The following is a 21,812-nucleotide window of genomic DNA, read 5'->3' as shown; positions in this document are numbered from 1 at the left end:
ACAATCGTTTGTGCAATTTATTTTATCAAGGTACTAATTTTATTGCTAGCAACATCTTACCACTTGTCAATTAATTGTCAAAAGTGTGTAGAGTAGAAGAAAAAGCTATTTCATTTGACTCGACCACGACTCCGTTGATTTCGATCAAATAAAAATAATAATAGTCCGATTTTGACGTTTGACGTTCTCAACGATATGAAGTCATGAACGAATATAATTTGGTGAGGGCAAATCTAAAATTATTGGCTTTTTATGTGATATCACGAGTTCATTTTTATTAGCATTTAACGGGATTATAAAACTCTTTTTATCATAGGTATAAACAAGATTCTTTAAGTATTTACATTAGTGACAGTAACTGTCAGTAATGTCGGTGTGGTCCGCAAGTACTGCAGGTTTTAAAAGTAATTCAAATCGAGGCAATAAGTCATCTGAGGTAGTTGATAATTACGGACGGCTTAAATACTACAAGGTAACTGACATTTTTTTATCGATGTTTGCATTTTCTAGCAGAGCTTTTTAAATATCTAGGTATAGGCGAACTTCAATGCTTTCAACATTGTCACAGACTCATGCTTCATATAATTTTGCGGAACTCTTGGCTGTTTTAACGATATGTAAAGGTTTCCGTGTGTAAACTTTGCATGAGATCAACAAAACTATTTTGCAAAGGCAAATCTTTTTACGTGTGTGCAAGTTATTTCACTCTCACAAAAATGGTCAAGAATCATTGGCCCGATGTTTTCCAAACATTACGCAGACGTGGGCCGGTATTTTTTTGCATTACATATAAAAATATGTATATTTTATAACAACCTGTGGGTACCGGTCCACGGAACCTAATAGTGGAATAACTGATCTATATAACTGAATGTGCACAACTTTATAAAATGTAAGGTACATTTTAGACTTTTTAAACCATTTCAGGCACCGTCTCGTTCTTATTATTGAACGCAAAATCTTTCTAGCTCTCTATCATTTGCAGAATCTTACTCATATTTAAGCTTTTGAATGTTACATATTATATAAAATTATTATCTTATTTAACACTGCTACGCAAAGGTTGGTTTATCCTTTATATTTAATAAGATATCCACATTTTAAGACATATATGTACACCAGACATCTCTAAAACCATATAGACTAATTCAAAATCATCTCCACATACATACGTGCATCTGTAGAATTTTCGTGTATTAATGATTGTGTAGTGATATTATTCGTTAATTAAGAAAAAATACAGTTTATACCTACTTACTAAATACACACTGTTTCTATTACCAGACTTCACAACACTATCCCCATACTATAAGAATCCATACAAATCTATAAGTAATTATAGTTTATTATAATCATTACCTACCTATAAATATCTGTAATTAAAATTTAAGAAACATATATGCAGCGCTTTATAGCTTTTATAATTGACAGTAAACTTCTTAATTGTTTACTTTTGAAGCATACACTTAAATTTGATGTTGTTATACTTACATACACATAATGTGGTGAGATCCACGTATGTTTGTATGTATATTATTATGCATACTAAAAATCTAATAACTTATATACATTATGAAATTGAATTATGCAACTCTAAATTCAATTTCATTATCATTTTCTTCCTTTTGACTGCATTTACACAACTGACATATTGTTTATAATATATATTATTTATTATAGCATTAAATATTAAGTAACGTAGCCTTTCTATAGATTTTTTCTTTCATTTAAAATAAGGTCGCAGCCCGAGTCTTATAATCAGATCTAGGCACCGGTTTAAGGTGTTCGAACTACTAGTGCACTTCATTTCTACAAACTCTTTCTGGTACGAGTATCCATTTTAAGTTTTCTATTGTACCAACGTTTAAGTTTGTAATTAACATTTCACATGCATTAACTTTCTACTAATTCTACTGCAATCATCAAGATATAATAACTAATGCTTAAATTTCTATGAAACAATAACAGAGAATAGTACCTGGGTAATTGAATTCTTAATTATACATACAGTAGATCCTTACTCCGACATCGAAATACTCACATAATAATTATGTAGAACCTTTTAGAAGAGATGTGTATCTAGTTTTATTTTAGTATATATTATGCACTTATAAGCACCTTACACATTAATGTTTTACCAACACCGCTAAGTAACCAAAACATATAGTACATGCTATTCAGTGGCACTGCCAAATTGCACTGCTAAAACGCTAATGTGTAAGAAACTTCAATCATTGCACGCCTACTAACTGTCAACTAACTGCACATCATAATGTAGCAATTCAAAAATCGCATCAATACTTTATTCCTATTCAATATTCGCCCAAAGTACTTCACAATGTTGTAATAAGCATACAATACAGTGGCAAACCTGATTCTTTCCAATCAATCTGCAGTGATATGATATCTTTGTTTCCAAAATTTATTTTATTAATATACAATATTTACAATGATTGGTCATCTTTACCAAAAAAAAATTATTATAATTTCTATATTATTACAGGTTATTTTCAATTATTTAATCATCGGTTAGGTAACTGAATATTTTTTTATAAAACAAAATTTGTTTTATTCACTAATTTGAATCAAAACAATAAAGTTAATTATATAATTAAGAATTAACAGGGTATTAATTGAATTGAAGAGTGACATTCCAAACCGGCCTAAGTCTAAAAATCTGATTTTGAGATAATCATATTTTTGTGATTTGCAATTTACCTCTTAATTTTTCGGTACTATAATGTTTGGCAATTTTATAGAAAATTCAAAGACTCAAAAACATAGTATATAAATAACATTAAAAAGTATAGTAAAACTTCAAAAAAATTCATTCAAAAACTGACTTTTTTTTCAAAATGGCCCTAAGTCTGTACTAAGTACAGTTTGGGACACAATAAAATAAAGTTGAGTGTCTTTTGTGTATACAATTATGATTGTGTAATAGAATGTGGTCATGGACAGTTCTGTTGGGATGATTAATGAATAAAAATAATATAAAATTTCTTTCACTTTGATGCATTTTTTGATAAAAAGGTAAACATTGTAACTTTTACAGCATAATAATATATTATATAATAATACTACAATGTAGGATCAGTTTCAATAAAAAAATAGTTTACTGATGTGCACATGAACTTATAAAACACAAATTCTCTAATATTTACTCTGACATTTCTAATCTGACGTGTTACAATATTATATTATGGCCGCTTGGAGCGTAAATGAAGCAAAAAGAGTTCAACTGCGCATGCGCATATATCCTTAGGCCAGTTTGGAAAGAATCAACCGTTACCTTAGTGCTGTTTTGAGAAAAAAGGCACAATTCGACATCAAATTTAAGAGACTTAGGATTTTTTGTAAAATATAAGTTTTAGTGAGAATATAGATCTCAGCACACTCTATCGGATTCCATCAAAACATGAAAATTTGTAATTTTGGACTAAGGCCGGTTTGGAATGTCACTCTTCAATTGGTGATCGTATACATTATATCGATACATCAATTTTGTATTGTCAAAAGGCAATTTTCGGAATTGTTGTAATGTTAGTTTTTGCCTCCCTGCAGTGGGTGCTTATATTCTAATCCATCGGCATCGTTAGTTTTTGCTTGTTGTAAATTTCCGTATGTCTGAAGCTTAATTCACTCAAAGCTAATTGGTAACGATATGCTTGGATTACAAAAATTGATTAGTGAAATTTTACTCAGGCATTTGGATATTTTGAAAGCACCTTATTTATTATTATTTTTTCTTTCTATGTAATCTTATAATAACATTATACTGTTCAGTGTTTAATTTGTCTGTCACGAACTCCACGTTTGTTGTGCATGCATAATATTATCTAGTTGATAGTTAACTAGTATTATAGTATATTATAGTAAAGTATAACTGTGTGCAAAAGGAAAAGGGGGGTGAATCCAAACAATGACTTGGAAATGCCAAATTAAGCGTGCTGCATATATGAATGAAGGAGAGAAAGTACGAGTCGAATCAATGCTAGTAAACTTCACACAGAACCATTGAAATTCAAATTTTATTGGCTCCTGAAAAGTAAGGATTTTATACTTATTTTCCCTTTGCACACAGAACTAAGCTAAACGGAAGTATCGTTAAACTTAATACATTGACTTTTATTGCTCACTTTCATTACTAAAGATACCTCATTCATTGTTATGTTCACATAATCTGTCTGGAGCAGAATTTGGAATAAAAAATATTCTGTTATTAAAAAGCGATATTGAAATAATATGCCAATTTAAGAATCCTGAGTTTCTTCTTAGAGTCTCCTTTGTTTTATTAATACTATAAAAAAAATAGCACTACATACTCGCTAGATAGATCGAATGATTGGTAGTCCTCATAATCCAATGGCTTCTCTCACCAGGGTTACGGGTTCGATTCCCGGTGAGGTTACAATATATCTATGCAATTTTCTTATGCCTGGGTGATTCTGTGATTACTGTAATTGGGCCTTATGGCCTACTGTAGTGTTAAAAAAATGATATTGAATGTTTTATTATAAAGGAGATTTAATGTCTGGTGAACAGAGTGGTGGGATGTCGCAGGCGGGCGATGGACTGCACACGCCCGGTTACCTGTCATGGCGGAAGCTGCAACTCAGTCGAGCCAAGCTGAAGGCCTCCAGTAAAACATCGGCGCTCCTCTCTGGATTTGCCATGGTAATTACTACCATAATCTTAATTAATTACACCATTTTACATACATTGTATTTTACCGATCCTGAGTTGCAATTAGACTCTAATCAATGATTCATCATCATCATTTATGGCACTATAAGGCTCGGCGGGTCATGTTCCAGTCATCTAGTTTCGGGAATCCAGGTCTTCTCTTGCCATAAAGCATGTTGCCGATAAAGTGTGTACAGCTCCTCATTATAGCTTGACCTTCAAATACCATCTTGAACAGCCCCAAAGATTCTTATCAAAACTCCTTTCAAAGATATCCATATTGCTCGAGTGGTCAGCATTTTGAACCATACGTTGATAACAGGCGCAGGAGAGTTTTATATACGGTTGTTTTGGTTTTCCTCGGGAGTGCCTGTTTTTCAGAAATCTTTGGAGACCAAAATAGCACCTGATTTATTTCGTCGCTTGTGTTCTAATTAATTATTAGGAATTGACATCCCAAACCAAAAAATAACAATCCCAGCGCATCTATTCTACACACAAGATTGCTATCGAGGGTGGTTTATCATATTTTTATATTCAAGTATTATAGTTATTACAAAAAGTTAGCCGTCTAAATAGTCAAAACTGTATATCTCACTCTAAAAGGGAATGGGACGACTGGCCTCCGGACAATTGGACGCCGCACTGTCGTAGACACGTGTAGACGAGGTATTTTAATCTGTTTCTATCCATTACTTAGTAGTTTGAATTCATTTTACTCTTAACATAATGTATTCTTTATCGCGGATTGAGAATTACCATGCCTAAGGCTTTATATAAAATAAAAAACTCTTTTTTCGTTGGAATTTAAACATATGCACGATTAAATCATTGTTTACGTCTGCATATTTACATTCTTACCAACTTTTAAATCTAAATATAATCATTGAAGTATAAATAATAATATTGAATATTTTTTTTCAAAGTACCTATAAGTACCTAACGTCTATTTATTTTCGATTCCGTGGCATCCAGTTGTCCGGTGCCAAATCGTCCTAGACCCCTCTAAAAGTTAGCACAACCAAGAGAGGTGCTGTTAAAACATAGCTCTTATTGTAACAATTACAACTATCTTATAAAAATTATAATACCTCAATACAAAGATAAGGAAAACTTCCATGGATAGCAGTCTTGTGTATAGAATAGATGCGCAGGATTACTGTTTCCCCATTTTTCATTGGTGCCATACTATAATATGAATTTATAGAGTATATAAAACACGAGAAATTTCACTTTTATTTTCACTTGATTGATGATTAAATTTAGATTATAATTTTATTATGCCTATTGTTTTTATTTACAAAACATAATTTTATCTATTTTTCAAAAACTACAAAAATGAATCCTGGGATCCTAACATTTTCACTCCCGATATTTCAAGATCAAGAAATTGTACTGGATCTCGGGATCGCCAACCCTTGTTTCCATTAACAGAATGATGCGCTGATATATCCCCTTCTTCGTGTATAACCAAAGATGTTTTAAATGAATTGTGAAAATTTCTATAATAATGAAGTTAATGATAAAATTTACTCTTCGAAAGTTTCTACGCTGTCTTCGTGAACAATGTGTTGTTTATAGCAACTGAAAATATCACTTGATGATTTTTCAGATATCAAATTTTGAAAAATCATCCAACCAATCAATTCTCCAATAGGATATTATATTATAGCATGTTTATATTCACACAATGAAATTGACACGAATGAGGACGACAATAATACCTGATGACGCTCGTGTACTTTTTGTTTTAGAATCTACGGATGGGATGGCTCACCTTTTATATTTCAATAATTAGTAATTTGCCTTTGACAGGTCGCCATGGTGGAAGTGCAGCTGAACACGGATTCTAAAGTTCCGGAAGGCATGCTTGTGGCTTTTGCGATTTGCACGACGCTCCTCGTTGCCGTGCACATGCTCGCTTTGATGATCAGCACTTGCATATTGCCCAATATCGATGCCATTTGCAACTTACACAGTATTGCACTCGTTCACGAATCTCCACATGAAAGATTACATTGGTATATTGAAACCGCTTGGGCGTTTTCGACTCTGCTCGGTCTAATTTTATTTTTGCTGGAAATAGCCATACTGTGTTGGGTAAAATTTTACGATTTGAGTCCGATGGCGGCCTGGTCTGCTTGCGTAGTACTTATACCGGTTCTGATAGTGTTTCTGGCATTCGCCGTTCATTTCTATCGCTCTCTCGTCATTCACAAATATGAAGTTACAGTTTCTGGTATTCGTGAGCTTGAATTACTTAAAGAACAGATAGAAATGGGCGATCAGGAAGGAAGATTAAACGGAATGAGCCTTTTGGATCAAGCTCATATTGTTTGACAATATTTGTTTAACTGTTTGTTGCACGAGTTCTTTATGGGACTCACTTTGTTTTCTTGTACTTGAACCTTTATATTTATTATAACCATATTATTTTACTGGTGACAGCCGTTATGGCATTTAGAACCCTTGACGTATGTATACATAGTTAATGTTGTAAATTATTGATAATATTATAGATGTCGCCTCGTATATATATAATATCGTTAAAACCTTTATCAACTCATTACCATCTGTCTCGAACTCGCAAGTTGTAAATCGCAATCTCATTAATTATTTATATTTTTTTACTCAAAAAAAGAATACTAATTAATATAATAATGTAAACAATTATTAGAAAAATTTACTAATACTTACCGGAAATAAGTTTTTTTTTTACTACAAATATTAATGAATTTAACCTTTTGCCAAATGACATGGTGTAGTTTTGTCTTCCATTCCAATACAATAAGTTGAATTTTGAGTGTTCACTGTTGAGATTTCACTATGCTATGGAAATTTCAGTCATATTTAATATGTACATATTATGAAAAATATAATATAAATCTTTATTTGTACATAGAATCTTGAGGTACAGCCGGCGCTCGCGGAGTGCTCGGTATTCACTGAAAGACAGTAAGTCTAAGATGATGTCTGTGATATTGTGACAATTTTATTGTTGTACATTGAAATTTCAGATTAAGTATTACTTATAAACAAAAGAAGTATTTTCATTCAACATAAGAATAATTTTGGAGTTCCTCTACACGTGAAAAATACTAGCAATACTTATGTATAAACACTTTTACTTAATAGCCACTTTAGAATAAAATCAATCTTTTAGTAAAGATAATCTGTGTTTTATTTTTTAATTAAATTACTATCAAACCATATTCCCTTTTCCGGTGCTTCACTAAGCAATTTTGACACCATGACGTTACAGTGACCTACGACGGCCACAGCCACCTCTATTCATGAAAAAAATAATGGACCGTAGTGGGTTTCGAAGAAAATATACGTAATAATATGTAATTCTACATATTTGAAAACTTTTTTTATCAAATTAAATTGTAATTTATATATTACAATCATTAATATGTTTTCATAATGACTCCACATGGTGAAAGTTATTTTGCCTAAGAGCATAATTTTCTTTTTTATTTAACTCGTCTAAAGACAACCTTCTGAAGTGTCTTGAAATTGTGATGTGGAAAACAGGTACAAAACAGGAAAAGAAGGTATATCATCGCATCTATTCTATACACAAGACTGCTTCTGCCCGCTACGGCAGCTAGATAGGGTAGGAAAGTATCGAAAGATCAATACTTATTGTAACAATTATACTAAGTTGGCTGTTTAAACAGTCAAAACTGACTATCTAGCTCTGAAATTTATCATAGCCAAGAGAGGTACTGTTAAAACATAGCACTTATTGTAACAATTACAATATGTATTGTAATTGTTACAATAAGTGCTAATATTTTGATACTTTCCTACCCTATATAGAGCTGTTTTAGCGGCCGAAAGTAGTCTTGTGTATAGAATAGATGCGCAGGTATTAAATATTATTTTCTAAATAAAACAAAAGTTAGCAGACTTAAATCATAGTTTATTTTATTCAATAAACATTTCCTATGTAAATGCATTTCATAAAAGTTGAAAAAAGTTACAACTAACAAATTGTTAATAATTTAACTTTAGAGTTATTCTTATTGTACATATAAGGATTAGGAGGATCCATGAGCCAGTCTTACACCCTGGTCGACTATTAATTTTTCTTTGTACATCTGCCGGAAGGCTTGCAGCGCCAGCTCTTGGTGCGCCTTCTTGGATGAATTATTCTTTATGTAGTCATCGATGCAATTCATACATTTTTCATCCAGCTCTACATTGATGTCACTCAAGTTTTGTACATTATCGCTATTCAAGGCGAGTATCTAAAAAAATATGAATTTATCAGGCAGCAGATTAATTGATAAAAAACAAACTTTTAGTTTTGTTAAAACCTAATCATCACTTTTGCACTTAGTAGGAAAGAGAAAAAATACTTTCTACTGTGCGCCTTCTAAATATTGACATCTACATCATGGCGCTGTATTTAACCATGCACTTTTTGCATGATGGCAGTATTGCAACGGTTTTAGTTCCAGAAACGAACGCGGTGATGTGTATGTCTCGATATAGAAGCCGCAGTCTATGCATTGGAAGTAGATTTTGTGTTTGCGGTGGCTAAACTGAAAAAGTGCAAAGAAGTGAGCATTATAATTGAGGAGCAAACATTCAAAAAGTGATTTGTCACACATTTTGAAAAATGCCGTTTATTGTCAATTCTGATAGTCCATATTTAAATCTATGAAAGGAAACCAGAATCAGTGTTCAAAGAACCTTTTATCCTATAAAAAAATATAATGCCTTGCTTTTCATTCAAATAGTGTTTTGCCCACAAGTTTCATGCAAATCGTGTTTTGTCCATATTTCAAATCAAAAAATGAACCACTTCCGCGAATTTTGGATTATACAAAATACCAGGTTTAAAATTCTTTCCTTAACCCTTTATAGGGCAAAGGCCGAAAACGGTTTATTTATCGACCACCTCATTTATGAGCTATAAGTCATACACTAAATATGGAAATATCAACCTTAGTGCGTCAAGACGTTGTCGAGAACGTTCTCTGGCTATGAAATAAACCATCTAATATGAAGTGTACGTCAATCGCTCGCAAAACACTATTTCGACGATTGGTCGATGTATCAGCCATTGCGCGTTTGCGGTCGCGACTCGACGAATTCGCGAGTGACACTTGACTTTGCAAGTCATTTTGTTCCCATTTATATTATGTGTTGTGAAAAAAGGTATGTACATAAGTATTTAATATGCATTTATTTATGGATTTACATTATATTTTTTACAAATATATTGTGATAGAGTACTTGTTTCATCATTCTATTGCCAAGCGGGAAGTACATAACCTCAAATTTGCAATTCGCACGGCTGACTTCTAGAATTATTTTAAAAATAAAAAAGCGGCTTAGGCAGCTGTGTATAGTTATGTTTTATTGTGAATATAGTATACTATCATAGATATATTTTAGTTTTACTCAAAATATTTGGGATCGGAAAAGTTTTCAAAATATCCGCAAAGAAATGGTGTTTTTTTGTTAGTTGTGACATCAATTGAATGCTAAAGTACGAAATTACTATCAATATCGCAACTTTAATGGGTTTGTATTGTATTATATTTGACTGTAGAAGTAACATCATCATCAGCTGGGGTCTATCCACTGCTGGATGAAGGCCTCCCCAATCATACTCTACTTTTCTCGGTCATTTCGTAATATGGTAATGTTGTAGGTCGGTAGGTACTGTTACGATAATATGTTTTATTTTTGTTGCAGTTCACGAGTAAATCTAAGAAAAAGAGCTGTCGATGTGCTTATTGTAGTATGGCTAGAGAGCCAAAAAGCATATCTTATTTTTGTAAGCAATGTAACGTACCGCTTTGCACACTATGTTTTGAAAAGTATTACGTAAATGGGTGTAAAAAAATTAAAAAATAATTTTAACTTTTCTTAACACATTTTGCGCGGGCCTCAATACAAATTCACAGGTACACGCAGCGGGCGAAAACCAGCGGCAATTGAAATAAAATCGAATTTTACAAAAATCGCTCTATCTTCCAAACTATCAGTTATTTTTAAATGAAATTTGGAATTCACACTCACCATATATTGCTCCTCAGTGCTGTGTTTCTTTTTAGAACAAATTGTTTAAAATAACATAAGTACATGGTGCTAATCACATATTTACAGGAAGGTTTCGTAAAAAATATTCCATTCACTATAAATAAATTCCCGCACAAAAATTATTATTCTAATATTTGGATAAAGTATGATATTTATGAAAACACTCACCCCTGTGTAGGGGGACGTCACAAAATGTACACATATAACTAGTCAAACTTTTCTTTTTGTGCACCGAACACACTCGACACTGTCTTTGTGGGTATTTTTTTTTACCATCTGTAACAATTTTTATCATTCGATGCTTCTTCATATCGAGTGATAACCTACCAGGATGATCACTTTTACCCACTCTTCTTGGTAATCGTGATGTAGATGGCCCTGCTTCTTCCAAAATTGCGTCGGTTTCAACGATATGGTCGGCTATCCAAAATTTGCTTATACTACGCAAAAACTGTTTGTAAGTTAGCCTTTTGGTCGGATTTAATACTTTATAAACTTTAAAAGAATTGAAAAAAGCACAATTTAACAAATACATGACAACTCTCTTTGTCCATTTTTTTGTTCTTCGTATGATCGAGTAGTAAGAGAGATACTGATCCGCACGGTCAACCCCTTTCATATATTTATTATATTCGATAACACATAGCGGTTTCCAAATGTGTAGTCTCGTATTCCAATCGGTGTTGTGACTCTCTAAAATGGTAGATGGATGTATTGTTGAAATCATTCGAACATCTCTCTTTGATTTCCAGAGTTGTAACAATACATCCTTTCGCCGACGGAAAATACTCTGTCCTGCACTAAGATTGACGTGTTTAAAACATTCTGGGAAGCCTCGGTTTATTCGCATTGTTCCGCACGTCCTAATTTTATTTTCTAAAAGTGCTTCACTGGTTTTTACACTATTATAATAATTGTCCATATAGACATGATGCCACAAATTTAAATACGGACCAAGAAGCAATTGGATGGTGTCTAATAGTGGTCTTCCTTGCCCACTGTAAATGAGCATATTACAGATGTATCCCGTAGTGGCTTCACTGACCATGCGCACTAGGATACCGTATTTTATTATCTTAGATGCATTATATACTTTAAATACAAGTCTTCCCCGCCACGGTATAATACCTTCATCTAAAGAAAGTTCCCTTTGAGGCTTATAAACCGAAGAAAACTTCGGTATTAGGTATGTCATAATTGGCCTAATCTTTTCAAGGCGATCGCTGGAATCCGTAATGATATCGTTATTTGAAAAGTGCCACGATTGCCAAATTTGTCTAAAACGATCACGACTCATTGTTTTAGAATATATTGGTGTTTCTATACTCGGATCAGTAGACCAATAATCATCTCTTGTGTCTTTTCGAACTTGTCCCATAAGCAAAATGAGTCCGAGGAATTTTTTCATCTCACCAAGATTTACAGGCTTCCATTTGATAGATTTCTTCATTTTCTTGATTCGGGATTCATTTTGTGTGCGGTATCGATTGCTTTCCTCTACCATCATGCTAAGTAAATCATCTCCAATAAATAAACTAACTATATCCATCACATTTTCAGAATTGTTTGGTGCTACGCAAATACCAACGTTGCCTAAAAATGGTTCAATATGCGGTGGGTTGTCTATTTCAGACCATTCCATGACTTCCTCTTCCTCCACTTCACTGTCTTCAGAATCACTGATTTGTAACGGTATCACTGGTACCCTTCTCGTGCGAGGGAACTCTTCACTATCGCTGTCGCTATCACTGTCGCTGCCTAATTCTGGTAAATCTTCACCCGAATAGGCAGACAAATTATCGGCAAATATTTCGTCATCGCTTTCATAATTGTCTGAAGCCATTTTTTAAAGATTAAATAAAATATCGATTACTTAAATATATTTCACTTGTAAAAACACACCCGTTCTATAGCGCCGTATTTCAAGACTGAAAATTCAATACTGATATTCAATATAGATCGTAGTAGATTACAGACATCTAAATAACATTGGTTTCCACTTATGTTATAATTTATTGCTCCGCTCGCATACCAGCGTTATCGCACCGCACAATATCACTTACACAAGTGCGAAGAATGCATTCCGTCTATCACAAATTGTCGTCTTTTCACTCGCTCACAAAGGATAATATTATAGTATGAAAAGGAGGCCTATGTATTTATCACACATCATAAAAATATACATATAATCGCATTCACAGTACAGCGAACAAACCATGTTTAAAGAATACATCGATATTTCACAAAATGTTGTCTTCCTGCTCACCCATCAAAAAATAAACAAGTGTAAAAAGAAGACGCATATAGTTTTAGCATTCTTATCATCTACAGAAATATAGTTCGCTGATTTAGTGACTCTAAACAAATTTCCTGATTACGCACAAGCTCTCATTTGGGCTGCGCAAGAGTGTGTGTGTAAGTAAATGAATCGACGGTAAATTATTTTTTTTTGTAGATGTGTGTGTAGTTTGAAACATTTTCAAACCGTTGACATAAAATATTCGTATGCAATAATCGGGTAGAAATACCTTTCCCGCACTTCAAGTGGAGCCGGCGTAAAAGGTATTTCTACCCGTCCCGCCGACGAGCACCGGTACGGCGCGCGGGTAGAAATACCCTTCCCGCTCAAGATGTGTTAAGATTAGATAAATAATATGTACAACCATTATTTATTTGTTTTACTTGAAAAAAATATATCAAAAATTCAAAAAAAAAAAACCCCTGAATGGGCACTGGTTGATAAAAAAACCATCATAAATTATAGTTTTTCCAAATTTCTGATAGATATTTTTTATTTTTATATTGAAATTGTCTTAAGATATTAAATATCTGATGCAAAATGATAGAGATCGGTTTGAAATGAAGAAAAAAATGCTTTGCCCTATAAAGGGTTAAGGCCATTGGACCCGTTTTTTCCTGTCTTCTCAGAATCGTGGAAATGGCAAGGACGTTTAACACGAATTGACACATAATAAACACTTTATTTATTTAAAATCTAATAAATAATATTCAAATAAAACTTTTTGTGTCATTAAAATTTTCTGATTCGCTTTACTTTTTAAAATAAATGACAAATAGTCGGTCCTGTTTTCGAAATTGGCCAAAACGACTGTCACGCCACAGTGAATTTTTCAACTTAATAATAGTTTTGCAGGTGTATATTGTATGAAAGAAATGGGTAAAATAATACATTTGATTGATTAACCCACATACTTTTTTCAATATCAGAAAAATAAATATTTTAAAGCCATTTTAGTTTGAGTATACATCAGCCAATTTTGAATGATTTTTTCTCACAAAATAATATATACTGCACAATAAAAATATTTTTTTATTATAATATAACATTCAAGTAATACTATAAATAATAATTAACAATGAAAAAATAAATAAAACCCTATAAATTCGGTACAATTAGTGACGCTATATTAGCTATATTACCAAAACACATCATGTATTTATCCTATTTTCAGACAATTTAGAAATATAATTATTTTGCAAAATTAACAAAAAGAGACCATTTGATCAATTAATCCATATAGGTAACAATCAAATTGGCAAGACCACATGACGTAGACCAGGTGTTATAATTTGTGTTGACAAATCAAACATCATAAAATACCACTGAATCTCAAACTGAGAAAAATGTAGTTATATTATTTTATTTATTATCTTGTAATACAAATGGTTGCAACATGTGAGATATTGTAAGATAATTGAATCTTATAACCACGATAGCTACAAAGAAGTCCTAAAGGTATTCGTTCGGTGCAACATTTATAAAAAAAAATATTTTGGACTTGAGCAGTTTAGATAAAATATAGGTGGACTTTAATTATTTTGATAACTACCTACTTGGTTGGCTTTAAGCGATTTGAAAAACTTTGCATGTACTTAATACAGTTTTTATGTACCTGGGTGGCCATGTTTTGTTATTTTCAAAGGGACGTATCCAGGAGTATGTTTATTGGCATTATCAATAGAAACAAAATAATATTATTTTTCAAGGTCTATTTATTATCGATCTTAAGTGGTTTATGTCACAAATAGTAAATTTGTAGAAAATTTAAAGTAAAATACGTTTTCGAATGCTGTCATAGTAATGGCCACTGAAACATGTGTCATAATTTTCCTAATCGTCAAAATAATAATAAAATAAGTGTTTTGGGGCACAAAATCACGTATATGTTTTATGATGTATGTATTTTTCAGATGGTTTGTGGTAAAATCTTTTTTTTTCATACTGCCACAATTCAACTATTCATAATTAATTGTTTGTTAAATTTTTCATTGTGCACTTTGACTTAATAGGTAGGTGATAAAGTTTTTACCTTACTTTATTGTTAAGTGAGAATTAGCTGCTTTCGTTGTCAGTGTATATTTGATGAGTGCGCATCCTGACGATGTCGAAAGGCGAAACCAGGATCGCATAAAACGACTCAAATGAAATAGTACAAAACTTTTAGAATTTAATATATTTAATGCCGAGTTGAATTGAATGGAATCACCTTAGGCATTTATTAGTAATTATTTAACTCAAGTAAAACATATATTGAGGTAAGAACCTATTTCATTGAATAATAAAAACAATATTACTCTTCACATCACAAGTGACAAGATTTATATGAATTGTGTATTGCCTGAACTCGTTGATCCTAGACTAACACGGTCGATGGATATAAGAAACCCTCAATATAATAATTATCAAGTTAACAATTAATATCTATCAATATAATAATATCAATTATCAATTAATAGCTATCAATAGAAAAGAAAATAAAATTATAAAAAAAACAATTTATAATAGTTATTCTAATACATTGCATACCGTTAAACCTATACACTAATTAAGGAACCAATTATTAATTTTCTATACACTAATGTTCCGAAATCCTCCGCGGCAACCAAAACGTACTGCCGTCAAATACACGCTATTATAATAATTGTTTCTTAAATCATAATTGTTGTGTACTAAATTTAAAAAAAAACGTTCCTCGACAAATATTCATTGAATTGCTTTCTTTTATGAGTCATTTTTTTATAATTTAATAAAAACGCAATAATAACAGAAATCTTTCATGCCATCTTGTGAATGTTTTAAACTTATAATTTGTAATGTTAGCTTATGAAAATGAATAAAATTATATTTGTTTACACTTTCGTGTTTTTTAGTATTAGATTTTTTTTTGAAAAATATTTGCATTGAATTTGAACCTACAATATGATAGGTTCAAGAAAAGGTGTCACTTCACAAATTCAGCATATCAATAATATGAGGTTCTTATTTAGAGGTCTACTATTTTTATTCTTATAATTTATTCTACTGACAACAAAAATGTTTATAAAATTTGTTAGGAAAAAAATATTATTAATTCAACACTTTTAAAACCTCTGATTTCGTATCTACTATGTGAGTGAGAGAAGTGATTTTTGTTTTTTTACTTTGATATGGCTTTGAGTATTGTTATTTTTTATGGCGCTTATGTCAAATTTAAACCCTAAACAGTTTTATAATAAAAAAACCATTTTGAGTACTTGAGTACAATATGTTTTTCTTGATTAACTCAGCTCAACATCTGTGTGACAAATCACGTTTTGAATGTTTGCTCCTCAATTATATTTCTATGAATAAGTCATTTCCTCGGCGTAGTAAATCCTGCTGATTTGTGGCAAAAAACCGTCATGATTTACTCTACAAATGAAATAAAAAGCAAGATCCATAGGCCTTTTAATTAGTAAGCACAAATCGCTGCAGATTGCACTATTTGGATTTTAGGCCATGGGTTGAGTAATAAATTTTTGTCTTGAAAACCAAAACAATGGCAATTTAAAAAAAAATATTAGTTTGTGTTAGTATTAACAGATGGTAATATAAAAATGATATTTTAAAATTTAGATTACATTTTTTTAAAATATTTTATTTCCAATATGTAATATCAAATGCAATATACTATGCCTGCGCATCTATTCTATACACAAAACTGCTATCAGCGGTTATCGAGGGTAGTTTATCATATGTTTGTATTGATGTATTATAATTGTTACAATAACTTAGCCGTCTTAACAGTTAAAACTGTCTATCTCGCTTTAAAACTTAGCACAGCCAAGAAAGGTGCTGTTAAAACATAGCACTTATTGTAGCAATTACAACTAACTTATTGTAAAAATTATAATACTTCAATACAAAAATATGAAAAACTACCCTCGAAAGCCGCCGATAGCTGTCTTCAGAGGTATTCTATCTACCGTTGCACAAGTGATGAAATGAAATTATGTCATTGCAATTTGCCTTTGAGTGGTTTAACTATCATTAAATTAATGTAATTGCACTAACCTCATCTGCCAATGTTTTGCTGTCATCTGTTTGAGCCATTTCCGGGTGAAGAACTCTCTGTAAGGAGATCAAAGAAACGGCTTCTCGTATCTCTCCAGCTTGCAGAATATCCAACATAAGGCCATCAATGACATTACGCCAAGCATAATAGAATGCCATTGGCCCAAAATGGCGGGTAGATCTGAAAAGAAAAAACAGTAAATCATCTAGTTCTGTGTGCCCCTGATAACTGTATTTAGGAAATCGTGAGTGTTGTTGTGCATAAATAACCTGACATTGGTGATGCCAATTGGGAGGGCAGTACATCGGATATCGATATATTCCACTTGCGTGAAAGTGAATTTAAGTGGACATTTTCTATTAATTCTTAGGATATTTAGTCTATTTAGATTACTCTGTGTATTTCTGTATAATGATTTTGAAACAAAGTTTTCTTCTGTTATTTCTATGATATTTGGAATTATTTAGGTTGACTGCTGTTTCGAGTTATAAACCTGTCCTCGGAACGGCCTTTGGTAACCGTAGACTGTTTCGACGGTGGGTTTGTAACCTGAAACAGCTACAAACATAAATACCTTAAATATCGTAGAATTACCAAACATATTCTTATATTATACTCCAATAAAACTTACCTCAAAAGGTCATACGAGTTTTGCGCATCGATATGCTCGAAAACTTTACTCTGAATGTGCTGAAAAGACGGATTGTCCGGTTCATACTGTATGCATGCTCGGTCTAGTATAAATACATATTCACTTTGGTTGAGGAGATTTTGGAACAAGGCGTCATCGGTAAACATCGCAGGTTCCCTGATTTTCCTACCGACACTAGGGAAGTATAACTGGAAAATTGAAATTCATTATTTATTGAAAAAAAATATTTATTGTGTTCTCTATGATCAGAGTTCCAACAGTCTTTTTAATATCGACAAGCTATAGAAGAATTGACGATATATTGAACAATGATAAATTACCTGATTAAGTCGCTTTCTAGCTTCATTATTTGCGTAGTTTAATGTTCCATCTGGTTCTCTAAAAAATAATACAACAGCAAATGTTAATAGGTTTTAATTCATGGTATCGTGTCCGGAAATTTGTATGTATGCAGTTCACTGTATCACACTTCACCGTGAAATGTTGTATCGGAAATATGTGGTCGTATATTAAAGACTGTCCAATCTCTTTGGGTTGTATGGTACTGCAATTAAATTCATGTCTAAATAAAACACGTTTCTTGTCGGTTTACATGAAGCCAGCGTCAAACAAATTTTGAAAATAGCCGATATGCTGGATTATTTGTTAGGTTAGGTTTTCATTCTTGAATTTTGCCAAAATCAGCTATGAAAATTAAATTAATGTTCATATTGAATCTAATACAATTGGAGACCGTATACTATAATGTGCTTAAAGTCAGACAATGTTATCTACAAAAAAGTGTTTTTTTTTTTTTTTTGAGATAACGTTATTTTACATTTACGGCTACATGATAGTCAAACAACGTTATGTCAATCTTTTCTAATTTTTTATTAAATCGTCAGTAAAGTTTAACGCTAACTACATAAGTTACCCTTGTTTTCATATTTTTTAAAAACTATCTCTATAAATTTTAACATCATAAGCAAGATAAACGTACAATACACAATAAATTATAAAATATTAACATTAGGTTTTAAATAAACATTTCCCTTGTTGAGTTACAAGAATCTAAAATAACGATTTTTGGCTCTCCTGTAAAGTTGCACTTTTGTAGATAGTGTTGTTTGACACTAAGCCTCGAATATGGTCATCTCTTTCCGATAGAAAGTTCATGGTGAAATATTTTATGTACAATTTACATGTAACCTCGTGGTATACGGTTAGTAAAAAGACGCATACAGTTTGTTACAGATGAAATCCTTACTAAATATCTAATCAGTTTACTCAATTAAATTTCAATCAAAGCATGCATACATTTCATGAAGGAAGGATGAAATAAAGATACGATAATTACTAACCTCACTACTATTGTCCGATCTGCATCTTTTATTCCGTATGTAATATCAGTAAAAACAAACTTAGAAGAATCGTGTCCTGTTAATGCGGGATCTTTACTTATATAGCCTTCTTTTATAGTATATACCTAAACAAAATTATTGTGTTTTATTAGAAACTTAATTCACACAATATAATTATCGAAGTTAAATCTCTTATCTTAATTTAACATGAAGTGAATTAATGTGGTTTATAACAATAAAAGTGTCATATTTCATATTTTGTAAAATAAAGTATAGGCAGAAAACGGAATCTAACCATGGGCTTATATTGATTACAAGGAGTGCATGTAATGGTTACGCCACTCCAGTCATTGTCGTTATTGTTTTCCAGTTCAATTTTATCCAGTTGAATCATTTTCCTTCAAACTTAATTAAGTATAATATAAAAAGGGGAAAAAAAAATAAAAGCAGACGGAATTGAAACATATATCAATTGATAGCCACTGCGCCATTGATGTAGACCACTGGACCATCTTTAAAAATAGAGGTTCACAGTAGAAAAATCAACAATGGGTTGGACTTTGTAATGGAACACCCAAGGCTGACTATATTCAAACAGTGGCACTGAATTGAGAATTACGATGGTAATGCTAAGTTATAGATTATCTTTGAATGCAATGCGGTAACCAGTTTGGAAGATTTTCGATTGTATATTTCGTTCAAATTATTACTATTTATTTCAGTCTGCATCATCATTTTTTACAAACTGCTTAGGTACCATATTGCATTCCAAGAATGAGAAATAACTAACACTACCATCAAAGTTAATGGTTTCATGTCACGGTCTGAATATAGTGGGCCTCGTGGAACATCAAACTATCGGTAAATTCAGTAAGGCACGTAAAGACTGCGAGAGGTGGGTCACATTGACAGAATCAGGGCAACAAAGATACTGAGCAGGTGTAGGTGTGTACGCCACCGGAAGCGACCTAGAGGAAGACGGAGAATGGCTGCTTTGCGTATAACTACGCTCAATTATACCAAAGATGCCGCACGTAGGTTTGGCTACGTGGACGGAGAAATTAATTTAACCAAGTGCAAAAATAAAAAAGAGTGAAAAAATTACGTAGGTAAGTATGTAAATTGATATGTAGGCATTATAAAAACCAAAATTATGTCTTAAACTGCTGAGTAACTACAGTCGAACTTGGTTATTACGAGGAAGATTGGACTGACTGAATTTGCTCATTATAAGCATTACTCGTTATATCGTTGTATAACATTTTTCGCGCCACATTCTATTTAAGCATAGAACATAAAAAATCTGAAAACCATCGTAAAAATCCCCGAAACAAGCATGGCATTCATAAACAACAAAAGAAGTTGTTTATTGTAATGAAGTGCTGAGCCGCTGGCGCTGGTAGGTACCTACTGACTTCACAAAGCTTGGATTTTTTACATGAAATTTCAACCTTATGGGTGGATACTTTTTCAATGTTGTCGGCGAAAACACCAATTAGGTACTTAGACACTTAACTAGCGTCATAAACGTAATCTGCCTACCTAGTCGGATTTTATTGCTTATGGTCGAAAATATTGTTTTTAAACGATCGCCACATTAACAGTATTGCTTGGAATACCCGAGAAGTAGCTCGTTATAAAAGAGAATAAATGTATGGAGAAAGTCATAAACTAAAATGTCAACGAATGTTTAATTATTACATCCGAGATCTCGCTATTTCCGTGATCGTAATAATGAAGTTCGACTGTATATTAAAATACTGAAATGGTTCAATAATATTGGGATGGAGTACGGAGAAATCGATTAAGAAGACAAAATTGGCAATCTAGCGAAGGATTACTTAAATGATAAAACAAAATGTTTTATGTTCACCGCATTGCACTTACTTTGACAATAGGTGGCATCTGTAATATGTGATCGACTTTCTGGGGAATCATTTTCAACTGTTCGTCGAGTTGCTCATCAGTCATAAATGTATATTCGGGGGTAGATAGAGTACGATCGCCTTTATTGGTTCGTTTCCTAAACACTTTGGTAAGATCAGGCCGGGTGACATACCTGAGTAGTTTCTGCACCCTTTGTGAGAAAAATATTGGCGCTGGGTCTTTGCCATCAGATTCTATTGGAAAGAAATAGGTAGATGGTAATATAAAATTGACATTATAAATTTTAACCTCAAAATTTAAAATATATTTAACAAACCGTATGCTAGCGGAATATTGTTGAAATTTCTCTTTACAACATTATAAGAAGGAAGGTGACAGCGAGCGAATAATTCATTGCATCGAAATACTGTAAATTTTGGGATATAATTCACTAACGTCAAGCGCGAGGCCGCCATTTTTATTGACAAAAGTATATTATTAGTCTATGATTGACAGTTTTGTTTTAAATAGGTACCTATACAGTGCTGCCATCTTTTTCTATGCTGATTATAGTACAAAGGCGTAAAAATTATCGTATTTCTAAAAAATATATAGTACAGGAACATTTTTCGTCTTGAATCCTTTAAAATTATAGTATTTTGGTATATTTGGCGTAAAACCATAGTATTTTACATTTTTCGCGGAATTAAAATTATAGTATTGTACTATAATTATAGTACGGTTGGCATCACTGTACCTATATCTATAAGGTTAAGTATATTATTAATTTTTGGCAATGTTTAGAATAAATAAAATTAAAGAGCTATCAACTGCAAAAGTATTAAATATAAACTACGGATCCAGCCGTCC

At 32.2% G+C, this 21,812-nt stretch overlaps 2 protein-coding genes across 6 annotated transcripts; one reads left to right on the top strand and one right to left on the bottom strand.

Annotated features, from left to right (window-relative positions):
* Positions 1–7,858, top strand: Orai (calcium release-activated calcium channel protein orai). 5 transcript variants are annotated; one of them, XM_085957697.1, is made up of 5 exons: positions 89–221; positions 317–472; positions 1,738–1,825; positions 4,546–4,677; positions 6,502–7,858. In XM_085957697.1, the coding sequence occupies exons 4-5, from the start codon at positions 4,555–4,557 to the stop codon at positions 7,024–7,026; spliced, it is 648 nt and encodes a 215-aa protein (XP_085813823.1). In that variant the 5' UTR covers positions 89–221; positions 317–472; positions 1,738–1,825; positions 4,546–4,554; the 3' UTR covers positions 7,027–7,858. The 5 variants fall into 5 exon arrangements, with proteins under 5 accessions (XP_085813822.1, XP_085813821.1, XP_085813820.1 ...); XM_085957696.1 differs by lacking the exon at positions 317–472 and having other exon boundaries at positions 1–221; XM_085957694.1 differs by lacking the exon at positions 1,738–1,825 and having other exon boundaries at positions 73–221.
* A 736-nt stretch (positions 7,859–8,594) lies between these two features.
* mRpS22 (mitochondrial ribosomal protein S22) lies at positions 8,595–21,428 on the bottom strand. The gene is made up of 7 exons (XM_085957537.1): positions 21,280–21,428; positions 20,964–21,196; positions 19,077–19,201; positions 18,057–18,114; positions 17,716–17,924; positions 17,084–17,264; positions 8,595–8,942 (listed from the first exon to the last, which is right to left on the bottom strand). The coding sequence occupies exons 1-7, from the start codon at positions 21,416–21,418 to the stop codon at positions 8,733–8,735; spliced, it is 1,155 nt and encodes a 384-aa protein (XP_085813663.1). The 5' UTR covers positions 21,419–21,428; the 3' UTR covers positions 8,595–8,732.
* Positions 21,429–21,812: the final 384 nt, after the last annotated feature.

The sequence above is a fragment of the Rhyacophila brunnea genome, unplaced genomic scaffold, assembly GCF_057557595.1.
Source record: "Rhyacophila brunnea isolate RB1 unplaced genomic scaffold, BYU_Rbru_1.0 scaffold_7, whole genome shotgun sequence".
NCBI lineage: Eukaryota > Metazoa > Arthropoda > Insecta > Trichoptera > Rhyacophilidae > Rhyacophila > Rhyacophila brunnea.
Note: the sequence above shows the minus strand (reverse complement) of the source record. Positions and strands in the feature narration are given on the sequence as shown.

Coding starts and splice junctions, on each gene's coding strand:
- mRpS22 (XM_085957537.1), bottom strand. CDS start 21,418: ATGGCGGCCTCGCGCTTGACGTTAGTGAATTATATCCCAAAATTTACA. Junction 21,197..21,279: donor CAATATTCCGCTAGCATACG/GTTTGTTAAATA, acceptor TCTTTCCAATAG/AATCTGATGGCAAAGACCCA. Junction 17,265..17,715: donor AACTCGTATGACCTTTTGAG/GTAAGTTTTATT, acceptor TTTTCTTTTCAG/ATCTACCCGCCATTTTGGGC.
- Orai (XM_085957694.1), top strand. CDS start 368: ATGTCGGTGTGGTCCGCAAGTACTGCAGGTTTTAAAAGTAATTCAAAT. Junction 473..4,545: donor GACGGCTTAAATACTACAAG/GTAACTGACATT, acceptor TCTGGTGAACAG/AGTGGTGGGATGTCGCAGGC. Junction 4,678..6,501: donor TCCTCTCTGGATTTGCCATG/GTAATTACTACC, acceptor TGCCTTTGACAG/GTCGCCATGGTGGAAGTGCA.